At 35.9% G+C, this 16,289-nt stretch overlaps 2 protein-coding genes across 2 annotated transcripts in view; one reads left to right on the top strand and one right to left on the bottom strand.

The window, feature by feature from the left end:
* The window catches only part of LOC150101167 (synaptic vesicle glycoprotein 2C-like), a 408,918-nt gene that overhangs the window by 8,185 nt on the left and 384,444 nt on the right, over positions 1–16,289 (top strand). The window lies entirely within an intron of this gene.
* LOC150101168 (glycine receptor subunit alpha-2-like) overlaps positions 5,369–16,289 on the bottom strand; it is a 135,947-nt gene continuing 125,026 nt past the window's right edge. Inside the window, exons 7-8 of the mRNA XM_090401187.1 lie at positions 13,838–14,199; positions 5,369–5,847 (exon numbers count right to left, since the gene is read on the bottom strand). Of these exons, the coding sequence (XP_090257313.1) occupies positions 5,662–5,847; positions 13,838–14,199 (548 nt within the window). The 3' untranslated portion in view covers positions 5,369–5,661. The remainder of the gene's footprint in view (positions 5,848–13,837; positions 14,200–16,289) is intronic.

The following is a 16,289-nucleotide window of genomic DNA, read 5'->3' as shown; positions in this document are numbered from 1 at the left end:
GTTTTACTGTTCTAAGCTGGGTGTTTAGAATTCAGATCCCCAGCGATGGTAATGGATTTCCTTATGCCTAGAATGACTTCTAAATCAGCCATCAGTAAAGTTTTGGTCGGTGAGATATCAGCAGCATAGATTTTGCGTTTACTTGGCTGTATTGGTACAGACTTCAACGCCTGTAAACTCAAAATTTGTGGTTTAAGGGTTGGTTATTGCATTGTGTTTAAGGTAGTTTTTGACATAAATGGCAGTGCCATCGCCTCTATAATCAACGCTGTCATTTCTGCAGAACAGCTAGCCTCTCAATGTCGGATTGTTTGCTGTTCGTAAATAAGTCTCACTTATTAGCATAACATCTGGATTATATCTCACTTTTTATATATATTAAACTGCGAATTCTCGTAGTTTAATAATTTTGTTGGAGAGGTCGTTGGCATTAAAAGCGGCAGTTAAAAGGAAGTTTGGAAGACATTTATTTCTATTCATTGCTAGATGCTGTTAGGATGGAGCATGTTTCTTTTAGGATTCTTTTTGTAGAAGTCAGTGATGGGCTTGATTTATTAAAATGTTGAAGCATGGTAGCTAGAGGAGCAGTAATGATCGTAGTCAGGTTAGGTCGTGTTTGTTCCTGGCATGTTTTCTTGGAACGTGCCGCATCGGCGTACGTTTTGTTCAATTGATGTGTATCGTCTTAGTTTTTAGATATTTGAGTCGGAGGAAGTTCAGCTTTCTTTAACTGCGTACGAGGTTGAGAAGGAGTCTGATTATTTCTCACGGCCAATCTTTTTTTTTGGGGGGGGGATGAAGCTACATCCTTTGTAATTTGCGGGGTGAGGGCCGTTGCAATTAGCACATCTGGAGGGTATGGTTCTTGGCTTGTCACAGGTATTAGTTGCGTGCTTTTCTCCACATTTCAAACTCTTGTAGTCAGCTCTACATAGCTTCGGAGCATTACCATATTTCTGACATCTGTGGCATTTCCCTGCTGATGTTCTTTTTCTGAGAGGTTCAGGCGTTATCTTGAGCCCACAGACCGATGTTAACTCGTAGATGTTTTTATGAGAGTTGTGAATTTCTACCAGCACAACTGGCATCGTCTCTTGTCAGCTCTATACATCCTACTCACTTTAATCGGAGGCAAACCATGATAGCGAAGGTCTGTTGCTGTTTCCTGAGAGGTGATATCCTTGGGTGAGATTATCCATTAATTTAGTTGGTTGACGATAATCTCAAACTGTAGTGGGCTGAATCTTTATGCCCTCATCTGTATTTTTTGCCCACGAGTAGGCGACATTTTGGTCCTTGATGATTGATACGATCGATGTCTATTTGCTTTTATAGCGTAAAATGATTGGAGGCACCTTGAGCGTCATCATCCATTTTGTCATCTCTGCGTACCTATTCAGTCCTTCGTTTCTTTACGCTCATGTTCTTCCTGGAATTCTTTAAGTGGGGAGACCACCGAGCCCATCTTTTCGCCCTCTACTCCCATATCGTCACCTTCTAGGTCGCTACTTGTCACTGAATATAGATTTAAATAACCAAGCCACTCGGCTTCAACCAGTGCTAGGTTTTTGTCTAACTTTTGGACTAAGTCATCTGTATAAGATTTTCCATAATTTAAATAAACTTCTTACCTGTTAAGCAGCTACTGACTTTCGCAAACACTAAAGTAAAGAACAAATCACTTACTGAACAAAAACTATCATCTAATCCTACACTCACCAATAATCCTTGCTTAACCCTCATTGACGATCATTGCCATAATCTATTGACGATTACTAACCAGTAGCATTCTTAAATAGTTGCCTAGAACACGTGGTGACGTGACTAAGTATTTTACATATAGTGGCTGGTATGTGTCGATTAATACTTTGTCACTGTTAAGCTTTTGAAGTCATTGCATATCAAAATACAAGCATAAATAATTCTCACTTCATTTTATTCGAAGTTTTCGGCATTTATGAACTATTTTTCCCTCTTCATTCACGCCATTATTTTTAATAATAATAATAATAATAAAAACTTACTCAGTTCAAATTTAACTTTCTGAAAAAAGAAAAAAAAATCGGCCAGTTCACATGATGCTGTGACAACACATAATATGCTTTATCTCATAGCTTCAGCTGCCTATTCGTTATTTCTCCCGTCCTTATCAACATGGGTCAGTAATTGCATAAAAACAAAAGACACTAAACATTTTTAAATGTTCCTGATCACCTACGCTCGTATTCTCAAAGCTGCTGAGTAGAGAGGGAAGGGCTGTAGCTATCTGGGTTTGTGGAGTACCCCCCCCCCCCTGCTTTTGGGACAGAGACGAAGGTGCTCATCCTTAAATCAGGTAACATTTATGCTAGATAGAAGATCTGATTCAGTCTTCTGTGATAGCATGGGGGCTTCCATTATATTACATTTAATAGTTTATAGTACAGGGTTGAAAAAATATATTTCGCTCAGTGCAACACAAGCATCATTCAGGGAGAGAGCAAAAGAATTGGTTGCAATATTCAAAATATCAACACGGGGATGAGTCATACGGGATGACTATGACTCATGCATGCTCATATTTTAATGTTCTAACCAGTTCTTTTGCTCTTTCCCTGAATGACTCATGTTAGTGAGCGAAATATGAGTTTTTAATAAATTCTAATTTCATCCTGTTTTGTTTTGTTTTTTTCTCACAAAGGATTGTCTAATGCATATGTTTTTATAAAATATCTTGCGTTAACTGCTATTTGAGCAACTGGTTTGCCTAGCTGATGCCGCACTCACTTTCCAAATTAGAGGCTGTAGGTTCTAATCCCTCCACGGACATGGAAGAATATTTGTGTTTAAAAGGGTGATGAATTTCATTTCCCGATGCGAGTTCTAGTAAGCAGAGTAATTACCCTGCTTACTAGAAGCCTGAAGTGGGTTGAGAAAGTTTGTGTTTGTTCTCAAAAGTAGTTTCTGGATTATGTAGAAATAAAGGGAAAAAAAAGTGCCAATTTGCTTATTTTTTTTATTTCGATATTTTAAGTTAAAAGTGATACATTTAATCGGATGAATAATTCCTTATTCTTGAAGTGCAGTTTTTTAATTTTATCATTTATTTATTTATTTTTGCATTTAAGTAATATAATAACAGGACATAGCAAACTTGCAAAGAAGTAATTGTACATCCTATAATCCTATGAAAGAAGGTCGTTATATACGAACCTAGTAGTAGGTGACGGTTGTCGCTTTAAGACTGATTACATTTTCAGTATTTGTATCTTCAGAGGTATTTTCAGAATTTCATAAGGTCAGTATCTCTGGGTGAGAGCCAGCAGAAGGAAATGCTTTCAAGTGTCGAGGACTTTCCCAGCACAAGGAAGCCAGTCGTATGACCTCTGTTAGTTGGTTAAAAACCTTAACAGCTGGAAGTTTATTTTTCACTTGGTTAGACTATAATAAATTTAGTTTAATCCTTTATCCAAGTGTAAGCAAACAAAGTTTGCTCCTGAAAATATCTTCAGGACTGGAGTAAGGTAGTGCAACACTAGGCAACTCCGAGCAAAGGTGGACCAAGCTCTCATCACTCCTTGTCTCAGTATCTCCCATAATGCAAAGCATAGGTAAATATGACCTCTCCTATCGCTTCGGCCGTAGAATCTCCACGCTTGGGTTTGCTTCCCATGACGAGACCTCAATAAAGGTTGAAACCAGTGTGGGTAGTGGCCCTTCCCTTAATGCATAGCAGTATATCCGCAAGGAGATGTGCTTTGCATTATGGGAGATACTGAGACAAGGAGTGATAAAAACTTGGTCCACCTTTGCTCGGAGTTTCCTGGTGTTGCACTACCTTACCCCAGTCCTGAAGGTATTTTCAGGCGCAAACTTTGTTTGCTTACACTTGGATAAAGAATTAAACTAAATTTATTAAAAACCTTAACAGCTTTTGAAAGCTTATAGGTTTCGTTCATAATTGGATTTCATTCTCATCGTCTTTTTAAAATTCAGTGATATTTATATAAAATTCTTCTTATCATCACTCCATCATTACGTTTAAAATAATAACCAGAGATTGCAGTAAGTTACAAAGTTTATATCTAGAACTTTAAAAAGGAAAGAAAACTTGTTTTCGAAAAATCGAACGCGTCAAAAGATTATTGGAAATATTCTAAAAAGAATATAACTCAATTTTGTACCCAACAGTTTGCAGATAAACATGTAATTAAATTAAGAATTCGACCTATTTCTTAAAATTTATAAACCATATTTTTTCTGAAATAACGAGAGTGAGCGTTTCACACTGGACTATGTCTCAAAGCAAGATTCTCAAAGTCGTGGTCGTATGGATTTGTAAGTGGTGGTTCGATCTACTGTTATTTATTCACTTATATATTTCCATAATTGCTCGATATATTAGGTACGCAATGGCAGATTTCTATGAAACATTCGAATGTAGCCCCATACATACATACATATGTAAAGCTTTGAATGGTCATTGGCCATTTGAGATCCCAATAGACCACCTCAACTTGTCAGTGAAATCAGTGCTGGTCTTTTGCCACATGGAGTAAAAGATTTGAAAAAAAGGGGCATCGAAAACACGAATTTCATAGACTATGTTTTTGCGGTTGTTTATATTTCTAGCCCTTTCTAACCTAACTATTCTAATTTCATGCTACAAGAGATTACTGATATCTTCTCTAAAGAGTCCACCACTTAGTTCTGTATTAGTAACATATTGTAATTAGATGTGTAGATTTTTTTATAGAAATAATTAATATTACTGAATTCCGTTGTTTTAATTTCGATTGGTTGTAGCTGACAAAAAAAAAAAAATAGTAAACACATGAAACTATGTAGGTCCTTTTTCACATGAGCTAGCATGACCTGATTAAATTACTTTTCCACTCCGTTAATCTTCTCAAATTTTTTCTTGCTCATCAGTGTTTTTGAGCACTAGTAGTATCTATAAAGGGAGTTAACGAACTTTAGATGGGTTTCTTTTATTGGTAGCTGGGCAAGTAATTGGTTTGTAGCAGTTTTGTTTTTCATGAATAAGTTAAGTATTTGGAATACCTGGTACAAAATAGATACCAGAAATGGGGTAAGATGATGTAGATCGCGATGAAAAAACATGGTAACTAGTGAAGAAAGTGATACTTCCGATGGGTCATGCTGCCCATTGATTTTATGACATTTGTTAGGGAAACCAACGAATTTATTTCATATATATATACACACTGCGCCCAGCAAATATTTTCTACCCCCCGCTTTCTACTGGCACATAATTCAAGATATTTATGGGAAATCGTGTTTTCTTTGGATTATATCAGGAATGGCATAACAGAAGTTGTTTTAAATGAGTGACATCGATCTTGATCATATTCGCTCATGTTTTTAAGTTCACCTGTAATTGGATGCGTGCCATTTTTATCGCGCAGTGAACAGGTCTCGGACAACAAATTCAGTTAATCGTATTTTCATCACAGTTTTGCTGGGAATCGATTTAACATTATGCAATATTAAATATTCGACAGCGTTTTTTTGCTTTTCCTGAGCACTTTTGAACATTTTAGCAGTTTCTCCAGAAGATGGTGAAGAACAAGCAGAAAGGTCTTTGAAAACGAGGAATTTAGTTGCAACAACCATTCCTCACTTTGAACTTTCTCAAATCCTTTGTATGATGAGACCGTATCACTTCCTGTCTGGAACGTACATGTAGTATGGCCAATATATCACATTGAACACAAAAAATGCCAGTGGAAACATTACCCTACATACGCGATCGACAGTACGTGCCCTTTTCATATTACGGGCTATTTCTTCTTCTGAATCCACGTGTTCGCCTATGCTGTTGTGTAGGTCAATCCTCTTGCTCCACTAAAAAAGAAATAAAAAGAAATCACAGAACTGTATATCTATCATTATGCTTTATGAAGATACTATTTTAAAAAAATACATTTCCGCAATAAAAAAGTAATTTTGCGCAAAGTTTGATTTTAAAAAAATATTCCAGAGCTAGATAATAACACTCAGAAATCGAAATTTCTGATGAGTGCACACTCATCAGTCATTCGAATATTTTACCATGTTTAAGTTTTCTGTGCTGATTTCGAACATTATACCTTGTTCTTGAGTGACGTAACGAACTTTTTCCCCAATTGCAAAAATATGAGTGTTTCTTTATTTTTCAAGTTATTGATTTCAACCCTGATGAGATGTTTTTTGAAATAAGAAAACAAAATATTGTTTATATAAAATTAAATACTCATCAGTAATCCCTAATCATTTTTGAAGAAACATTTGTTCTAAAAATGACCATTTCTCATATATGATGCACCAGTAGTTTTCTCTTTAAAGCCATGTCCACTATTATGCTAATATACAGCGTCTCTGGTATGTATCATCTACTTCATATCTTGCTTGATTTTTACCACCATTATCAGGTAAATACCCTAAATTATAAGAAGTAAACCTTTCGAGGTATTCATTTTTCAAATTTCTTAGGCATATGTTTGATAATATGCTTCATATATCATATGAAGACTTTTAGAATACTTGCATAAATCGATTTCGTGCAAGTATACTTGATTTATGCAAGTATACTTGAGAAACGGTTGAAAAGGATTGTGGAAGGGAAGCTTGGTGAAGAACAAGCTGGATTATCGCCAAATAGAGGCTGTCAGGATCAGATTTTCACTTTACAACAAATAGTTGAGAAATCATGGGAATATAACAAAGATCTATATTTAAGTTTTGTAGATCTGGAAAGTCCTCGCGGTCAGCCTAGTGGCTGTGCGCTTCGCAATCATATCCAGTCGCTCCTTCTGTTCGATTAAAAGAGATACCGATTAAAATGCGAAGCGTTTTCTTGATAAACTAGACTATAAAGAACATAATGAATAATTTGCGAAAATTTTTAAGTATTTGAATTTGGATATGTTAGTCTCGGTCAACGTTCTTATTCTTCTATAATGCTCTGATTAAGATTTCAGATTAAAATTGTGTTCTGGCCATTCTAATATTCCAGTCTAGTATTCTTATTTCCACATTTTATTGCGGTAGACGATGCAGTATTGCATACTTGATTCTTAAGTGTTGTGTCTAACTGAATCGTTTCCATAAAACTTCCACGACATACATAGAATTCAGAATCTGAATATAAGGTCGCTATTTATTTTTCTTAGCACTTGAACAAGAAAATTCTAATTCAACTAGGAGAAAGAAATATTCTTACACTTACATAACCGCCACTTCACTTTAACTGCGGGACGACACTCGCTTTCAAATTACATTTCCATAGTACTACCACCATATCCAAAAAAGTTTCATCTAATTAGAACAGTATGTACGTATCATACTGTTCTAATTAGATATATCACGTATCTTGATTCTTCTCCATAACATTTCAGCAGTCTTTTGTTCACTTTACGAAACAGTGTACTTCCATGGAAATCGAGTCCATAGGCAGTACGTAATGGTCTGGTAGAAACCTCCACATCTGTGTGCCCTTGAATTCCTGGTTGGTAGAATCCACTGATAATCAAAGAAATTATCATTTCCAGCGCTCTCATGTCCTGTTCTGTGAGCTACATAAAAAAAAAAATGAAGTTGTATGGCAGCCTATGGTAACATTTTATTGGTTTTGAATTTTTAATCCTCGGCGCAATCACGAGAACGCAATGACAGTTGTGTTTCGTTGGAAAGATCTGAATCGAACCTGTCTAAAATACGAGAAACCGTTATAAGGATTTTTCAACCAGACATGAGTTAGACGATCTCATATAGCGGCGACAATTTTTCTTTCCAGAAACTGCGGCGTTTCATTCCACAAAACGAAACGAAGACATAATAATTTGGCCTCATAGTCTTAGTTGCTTCGCCATAATTTCTACCAGCTAACCTCACTACTTCAAAGAAAAGCCTATATACTCGTCTTTATTAATGCTTTTCCAGATATGAATTAAATTATTGTTTCTGCCTGGCCTCAGGTGAGAACCAATAATTCATAGTGGTAATTAAATCCTTAATCAAAAGCGACCATAGAGATTGTATAATACTGAGGTTCATACTTTCTTGAAATAAAATGATTGTAAACTGTTGTCTCCTTTCCTCTAAAAGAGTGAAAAATGAAAGGTAAAAACAAAAAAAGCGAACTCTGTCACACGGAAGCAACTACCATCGGAACCTAACAAGTTCAATCGGTAAGGACAGTGCCCTTTGACTGGAAGTCCTGAGTTCAAATTCTATCCAGGACTCGGATATTTATAAGGGTTTCTTGTATGGCGATAGTAGTTTTTTTTTTTTTTTTTTTTTGAAAAACAGGCAAACCAGCCAGAGAACATACAATTAATTAAGACAGATTAGCATTTAGCTACGTACAAGGTAAATGAGTGCAGTATGGAGTCGCTGTACGGAGTAGAGTAGTGTAGTGTGGAGTACGTGTAGTGGCCTCCGCGATGAGTCATAGTACGCCATGGAAGGGTTCTCTAATTATGAGTGTTATCTTTAAATATATTACTTTATCTTTAAATAATGTCATGTCGCCCAGTTCATGCACTTAATTACGAATTTAGTTTTTTAGATTAGAATCACAACCTAACATATTTCAAAAATTTTAAAAATGAAAAAAAAAATGTACTGAAAAGACGCAGAATCCAGTTACATTAATATCAATAATTGCAATACTTGCTGAAATTAGAAAAAAAATTATCTGGATCTTTTAAATTATTATTATTTACACTCCACTGCACTGTTAGACTCCACTGGAGTTTGTGAAAAGCTACATGCCTGGTTCAGGCATTACCTGTCAGACAAAATTCATGTAACAAAAATAGGCCAACCACAGTGACGTATTCAAACCAAACACCGAGTACCTCAAGAGGCAATACTATCACTCATCCTTTTTAATATATACATAAACGACATTCACAACCTCCACATACAGAGCCAGATATATCAGTATGGCAGACGACGCTGCACTACTAACAATCCACAAAGACCTTAGCATCATCCTCTTCAAAGCATAAGACCTGAATGAATTAACCAGTATGCTCATAATAATTCAGTCATAATAAACAATACCAAAACCCAAATGTTGGTTATTAAAAACCCCAAAGTCGCATATGTGATACCAATTACACTACACAGTCACACATATCATTATATTATCACTTCTACCACTTGCTATTTTCCTGAAACCATCCTTAACACATAATAAATACCTGAGCCGTTATATCGACTGTCAGTTTAAATGGAGAACGAACACATTGAATATCTTAAAAAAAAAAAAGAAAAAAGTTATTGCCACTAAATTGTTCCAAGTAAAGGACATAATACCAGTCAGCACTAAGAAAATTATCTGCCATAGCATCTGTGAAACAATATTAAGATAAGACATAAATCTATGCGAACGTAATTCCCCCCCCCCCCATTCTGTATTGCACTGACATTAAACAAGTTAGCAAGATCACACACATGCACACGTTTCATAATCACATTCTTAAATTGCATCAAACCAAGAAGGAATTGTTATCATTCCTTGAATCGTTTTGCCAGTAAAAAATAATAATAAATAACAATAAAAAATATAGTGCAAAAGGACGATATCATTTAAAATTTCTTCTCGATAAAAATGGAATTATTACAAAAAAAAATCGATTCGTTTTGAACTTAGGAGTGATTGAACAACAGAAGTTAATGCATATGCACCAGCCAAAATTCACGACATAATTATACTGTAATTGTTTACATACAACACAGAGCCCCCCCCCCCCGTAATTCACTCATAATAATGGTGCCTTTTAACCTGGAAAGACCTACGTTCGAAATCTAGAAAGTGAAGAACATTTGAGGAATTTTCATTTGAGGTGTTAGCCGGTCTCATTCCGTGATGGCAAGTTTTACCTCAGAGAAACTTGGTGTTTTTATCCCACAAGACAACTGGTGGGAGAATACGCAATTAGCAGATGATAGCAGACTATTCCGATAAATTAACCGCTCTGTCAGAGGATCGAGGTATCTACGAAGCTACAGGGTGTTCGGGATAAATTTGACAGTTTCGTAAGGAAAAAGAAAATCTTCTTTGTATCTATTAAATTTAATGAATTGACAAAAAAACATTACAGGCAGAGTTAATTACAATACTATCAACAAGATTTACTCAAAATAACCACCATTAGCATCGATCACAGCTTCAATTCTGCTTCGGAACCTCGAACAAGCTGATGCTACAGTCTCCCTGGGAAGGGCCGCAAAAACTGTTTTAATTTTATCCATTAACTGGGCTTTTGTATTACTGGAAGTGCGATTGGTGTCTTTTTCAACTGCGCCCCATACAAAATAATCCATGGGGTTAAGGTCTGGGGAGTTTGGAGGCCAAACATTTGGACTGGTGAAGTCGTAGAAATTTTCAGACAACCATTTTTGACTTTTCCCAGAGGTGTGGCAAGGGGGCCGAATCCTGCTGCCATACATACGGCCTACCATTGGCTACCCTTGTTATCCAGGGCTTGACTACAGTTAGCAACTCCACGAACAAAGCCCGAATTCCAATGCCAGGGTTCTTCAACACCTGTTCCTGCAGATTTGCGAGGAATTCTGCTGTACGAACGCAATCAGATCGTCTGCTAGGGATCTTTCTTCTTGCTACATCCTCGTAGTCACCATTGCAAGTCTCTAGTTCATGCCTGATTGTTTTTACTGTATTCAGGGAGCATTGGGCAGCAGTCGTAATATCCTTATTTTGATGGCGGGCACGAATCATCATGATACAAGTTATTCTCTTCCATGATTCAGGTGGGTTCTAGCTATCCATCCTTTCTGACATCTTGTATATGAATGAAGAAGGGTCCAAACTTTTAAATGAAGAGAAGTGTGTGTTAATACATGTAACTTACGGAAAAATATAATTAATTATAAATATGTCAAATTTATCCCGAACACCCTGTAAGTTACTTGGCAGTGACAAGTTACTAATCCTTTACGTTAAGGAGAAATGAAGGCACATACAGCATAGGTTGAAATTGTAACGGAATTTTCGATTAAGAAGAAAAGCCAAATTTTTTTTTTTTTTTTTGGAGAGGTTGATCAGTTAAGGGGATAAAAATCCCTTATTGTTTTTCAGCCAGTAAGCGAAACTAAGATCGAAAACTATGATCTGAACGTTTCATGCCGATGAACTGTCAGCGTATCCAAGCGTAAGTGACCACTTGGTAGTGCCACACCACGGCAACTCGTTGCAAAGGTGGGGGAATAACGTTGTTAACGTTAAACGTTGTAAACGTTGTAACAGTGAGGGAGCTTGCTCCACCTTTGCAACGAGTTGCCGTGGTGTGGCACTACCAAGTGGTCACTTACGCTTGGATACGCTGACAGTTCGTCGGCATGAAACGTTCAGATCGTAGTTTTCGATCTTAGTTTCGCTTACTGGCTGAAAAACAATAAGGGATTTTTTCCCCTTAACTGGAATTTTCGATTGTCAACATTTCTGCTGTTTTCATGAGAACTGTCCTGATACTGTAACAAATGTTATTAGAGATCCTAAATATCATATTTCATGAAATTCCATCTGGTCAGTGCGACCATAAAAACGATCCCGATTGAAACCAAAATTCGGTCAAGTAGTCGGCCAGGTTGGTCGAGTGGATAACATACTTGCTCTTCAACCAACAGGCGGCATGTTCGAATCCCGCCATGGACATGGATGTTAGTGATTGTTTTTAGGTGGAAGATGAACTTCATCGCCCGATGTGAGACTACCGCCATTCAAATGAAATTACTTGAAAAAGTTGCACGTTTTATCTCTAGACAGCGTTTCTGGACTATGTAAAAAAAATAAATTAATTAAAAAAATCCCAACAAAGATCGTGTCAAAAACTTGGAATGTGGAAAGGTAGCTGGAGTAGATGATATTCGACCAGAAATGTTTAAGTGTGAAGGTACAAAAGTTTTGCAGTGGTTACACTACGTAATTCAGAGAGCCTGGTCAGAAGGTAGAATTCCAAATGATTGGAGTAGATCTCTCATAGTGCACATCTATAAACAAGGTAATAAAACAGAATGTTAGCGGAATATCACAGAATTACAGAGAAATTTCTCTACTAAGTGTTTCAGGTAAGATTTGTGCAAGCATACTTGAAAAGAGGTTGAGAAAGATGGTAGAAGAGAAACTTGGAGCTATGTTCAGGCCAATAGAGGTTATGAAGATCAGATTCTCACTTAAAGACAAATCGTTGAGAAATCGTGAGAATATGACAAGGATTTGACTTAAGTTTTGTAGATCTCGAAAAGGCATACAACAAGGTGCCCAGAGAAAAGCTTTTCAAACCACTACAATTATAGGAGGTGAATGGAACATTATACAGAGCAATATAATCTATATTTAAGTTTCTGTTAGCAGTTAGAATTGAAGGAAATACAGATGGTTTGATGTAAAATCAGGGGTAAGACAAGGATGCGCATTATCTCAACTCTTATTCGTCATCTATATGGATCACATTATGAAAGAAAGTAGCATCAGGCTTGATATTAGTGTTAGTGATGTCAAACTTAACTCTTTACTTTATGCAATGTTGTACTCTTAATCACATCTAACTAAATTGAATAACAGCTGTTACACATTTGGCATGAAAATCAGCAATAAAAAGACTAAAACTATGACAATAGGCAGGGGCACAGTAAACTTCAACTGCATTTCTGAAAATATTTCAGCTATTTGGCTATTTTTAGCGAAGATCTGGAAATAGACTACAGAATAAGCAAAGCTGGTATTGTAGGTAGCTAGCTGAATAAATTTATATGAATTAAGCAGTATGGTTAGCAAGAGAGAAATTAGCCAAAATACCAAACTAGCAGTATACAAGACAGTGCTCAAACCAGCTTTTTAAGTTATGCATCTGAGAGTTGGGTTAGAAATAAAGCACTTGAACAAAGAAAAATTAGGGGAGTGAACCGACTGTATCAATAGCGCAATCATATTAAAAATGAAGATATTAGAAAGGAACTTGACATTGTTAGCATTCAAGAATGTGTCAGCAGAACTAATCTAAGGTGGTATGGGCACTTAAATAGAATGGGTAAAGAAAGGTTAGCAAAGCAGGTGTTTGTTCCCAAGATGGCAGGAAAAGAAACCTGGAGGAAGCCCAAGGTCTAGGTGGATATGATTCAGTCTGAAGTACATTAGAAGCACGGAATGTTAGCTATGGCAATATTGGAGTGCTCACAAGTTGTGGATTGATTTGGAGGAAAAATTGTTGTTAGAAGAATGTAAACTTAATCATATAGTGCTATCATTGTAACCTGAACACCCCTTTAGAGTACATATCAGGAAATTGATCATGAAGAAACATCCTGAGTCCTTCCACATCACTAAGACATGTTTATAACCTTTTTTAGGTGTGTGTGTGGGGGGGGGGTATGGCTCACCATTGTCAATGTTTCAAAATACCAAATTTCAGCAAGATCTGTCTATGCAGAGTACTAGAATAGCTTGTTTGATCAGACGGATAAAACGAACCTAATAGGTGCTTTCTATTTTGCGAAACGCATACATGGAAACATCTGATGATTATGCTGATATCGTACTATTGCTTTAACTTTTGTATCACAGTTTTATTCAAATGTCTAAAATAAGTCCAAATGAATTGTTTCAGTAGGAACCCTGAATAGTGAATATTAGTATAAATAATTACTAAACAATAATTCATCTCATCTCATCTTCCTGTTACCCTCTTTTACCTTGCGGTGTCGAGGATTTATTAATTATCGGACCTCAAACCGTTCACAGGATAAAGTGGTCAGCCCTACCCCCCCCTAAACAATAATTATCATGTTTAATAAGGATACGATTCAGTTGTATTAATAAACTTACTTGAAAAATGTTCATTGAGTGTCGGATCTCTTGTGGTCTTAGCTTGCTTCGAGAGAGGTAGTTTACCAATGTGAATTCAAGTAGAGCTCCAAACACCATAACGGAACAGGCGCCAATCCACACGTCTATTGCTTTGACGTAAGAAACAGGTGGCAATTGAGTACGAACCCCGGATGCTACCGTAGTCAAGGTGAGCAGTGTTGTGACACCTAATGTTACACGAGCTGGAGTCGCATCCACATTCAGCCAGAAGGATACCCAGGAGATCATCACGATGAGGAAAGTGGGAAGGTAAGTCTGTATCAGATGGTATCCGTTTTGTCTCTCAAGCACAAAACTGACATTAAGGAAGCTAAATGCACCTATACATATAAAATAAAATTGAAATGTCTGAAATAAATAATGTAAGTAATATATTTTAATAGATTATAGATGCTTGCCCGAATTGTGTAAACAGAATTTGGAAAATTAGGATACAGTGGATATTTGTATAGAGTAAATCGTTTTGGTGAACGATAGAGTAAATCATTCCCTTACAATCATCTTGATTGTAAGGGAAGCGGCACTCCCATGGACCCCTAGCTGGATCTATCCTCTCCTCCTTCTACCTTGAGGAAGACCCACTTACTTTAATCTTTCCTATAAGGCCTTATCAGCCAACTCTTCTTATTATGACCCTTGTGCTATTAGAGTACTCGAGGGCCATGGGGTCTTTTCATTTCTGGCCTTACAACTATGTCCTCTCTATAAACCTTACTATATTTCTTCTATAATCTACCCTTTCCCCTTCAATATACCCTATTCCTCCTATGGGTTTAAATTCGGAAGAAGGCGAGTTCAGAAGCCTTAAGGTAGCAGCCCTACCACTGAACTATTCCATCGTCAGGCTAGTCCCCTGACATGGAGAACATAACCATACTTGTAAGCTGACAGAAAAAGATAATCGGATTGAATCTATGGGAAACGACCCTGGAATGGAAAAGGGAAAACGAAAATGGAAACGACAAAATATAATACACATAGCAAACTGGAATGTAAGAGGAATAGCATATAAAGAAATAGAATTAGACCAGTTATTAAATGAAAGAAATTTTAAAATAGCAGTAATCACTGAAACAAAAAAGAAATTAAAAGGAACTATGAGAACTGAAATTTTTAATGTGATATACAGTGGAGTCGACAGAGACCAAAGAGCACAAGCAGGAGTCATGATTTGGATTCATAACTCCCTTTCAAAACAGTTAAAACATTATAAATTATGGAATGAAAGAATAACAGAAGCTAGAATAAAAATAGATAGAGGCTATTTAACAATAATTGGTTTATATGCCCCAGAAGAAGGAAGAGAACAGGATAATATTGATTTTCATAATCAGTTACAAAACATATATAATAAAATAAATAAAAATGATTACATAATTTTAGCAGGAGACTTAAATGCAAGAATTGGAAACAAAAATTAATAATAATATAGGAATACATGGAGAACACACTCTAAACAGAAATGGTAAAAAATTGATTGACTTTGTAGTTTATAATAACCTAAAAATAATGAATTCCTTCTATAAACATAAAAACATACATAAATATACTTGGGCAGCAAGAGGATGGAAATCAATATTAGATTACTTCATATTAAATGAAAATACATCAAAATTTTCACTAGATGTTAGAGTTCACAGAGGATATGAAATAAGCAGTGACCACTTCCTTGTTAAAATAAAATTAAGATTACCACCTAAATGGCTACAAGTAACAAGAACAGAAAGAAAAATTGAAAAATTTGTTTATAAAACTAGACTATTGAATGACACAAATGTACAATGGCTATATGAACAAAGAATTAACCAGTATCTAGATAAAATAAAACAAAATGAAGAAATAGAAATAGAATGGCTTAATATAAAAACGATACTAAATGCAGCAGCAAATGAAAGCTTAGGAAAGACCAAAAAATTCAATAAAAGAAAAAACTGAAGATCTGGGATGATACAATCAAAGAAATAATCAAAAAGAAAAAAGAAGCCTATCACAAATGGTTAAGCAGTAAAAGATTAGAAGATGAAATAGAATATAAAAGAATAAGAGCCATAACTAAAAGAGAAGTCAGAAAAAGACATAGAGAATCATGGAATAAATTTGTTTCTAATTTAGAACATGATTTATATAAAATAAGACCCAATGTATATAAGATTTTGAAACACCTAAATGCAGATACCAAAGAAAACATAAAATTAAACACTGAATTGAAATTAGAAGAATTTCTAAATTACTATACAGAACTGTGGACAGACAAATATTTTAAAAAAGACAACTGGCAAACAATTAATGAAAATGAAAAGGAAATAACTGAAGAAGAATTAGAAATCAGCCTGAAAGAAACAAGAAACGAAAAATCCCCTGGAGAAGATAAGCTAGGTTCAGAACTATATAAATACGCAGGAACAAGATT

The sequence above is a fragment of the Typopeltis vanoorti genome, chromosome 12 (assembly GCF_054136105.1).
Source record: "Typopeltis vanoorti isolate ZY-2024b chromosome 12, IOZ_Tvanoo_1.0, whole genome shotgun sequence".
Taxonomy (NCBI): Eukaryota; Metazoa; Arthropoda; class Arachnida; order Uropygi; family Thelyphonidae; genus Typopeltis; species Typopeltis vanoorti.
Note: the sequence above shows the minus strand (reverse complement) of the source record. Positions and strands in the feature narration are given on the sequence as shown.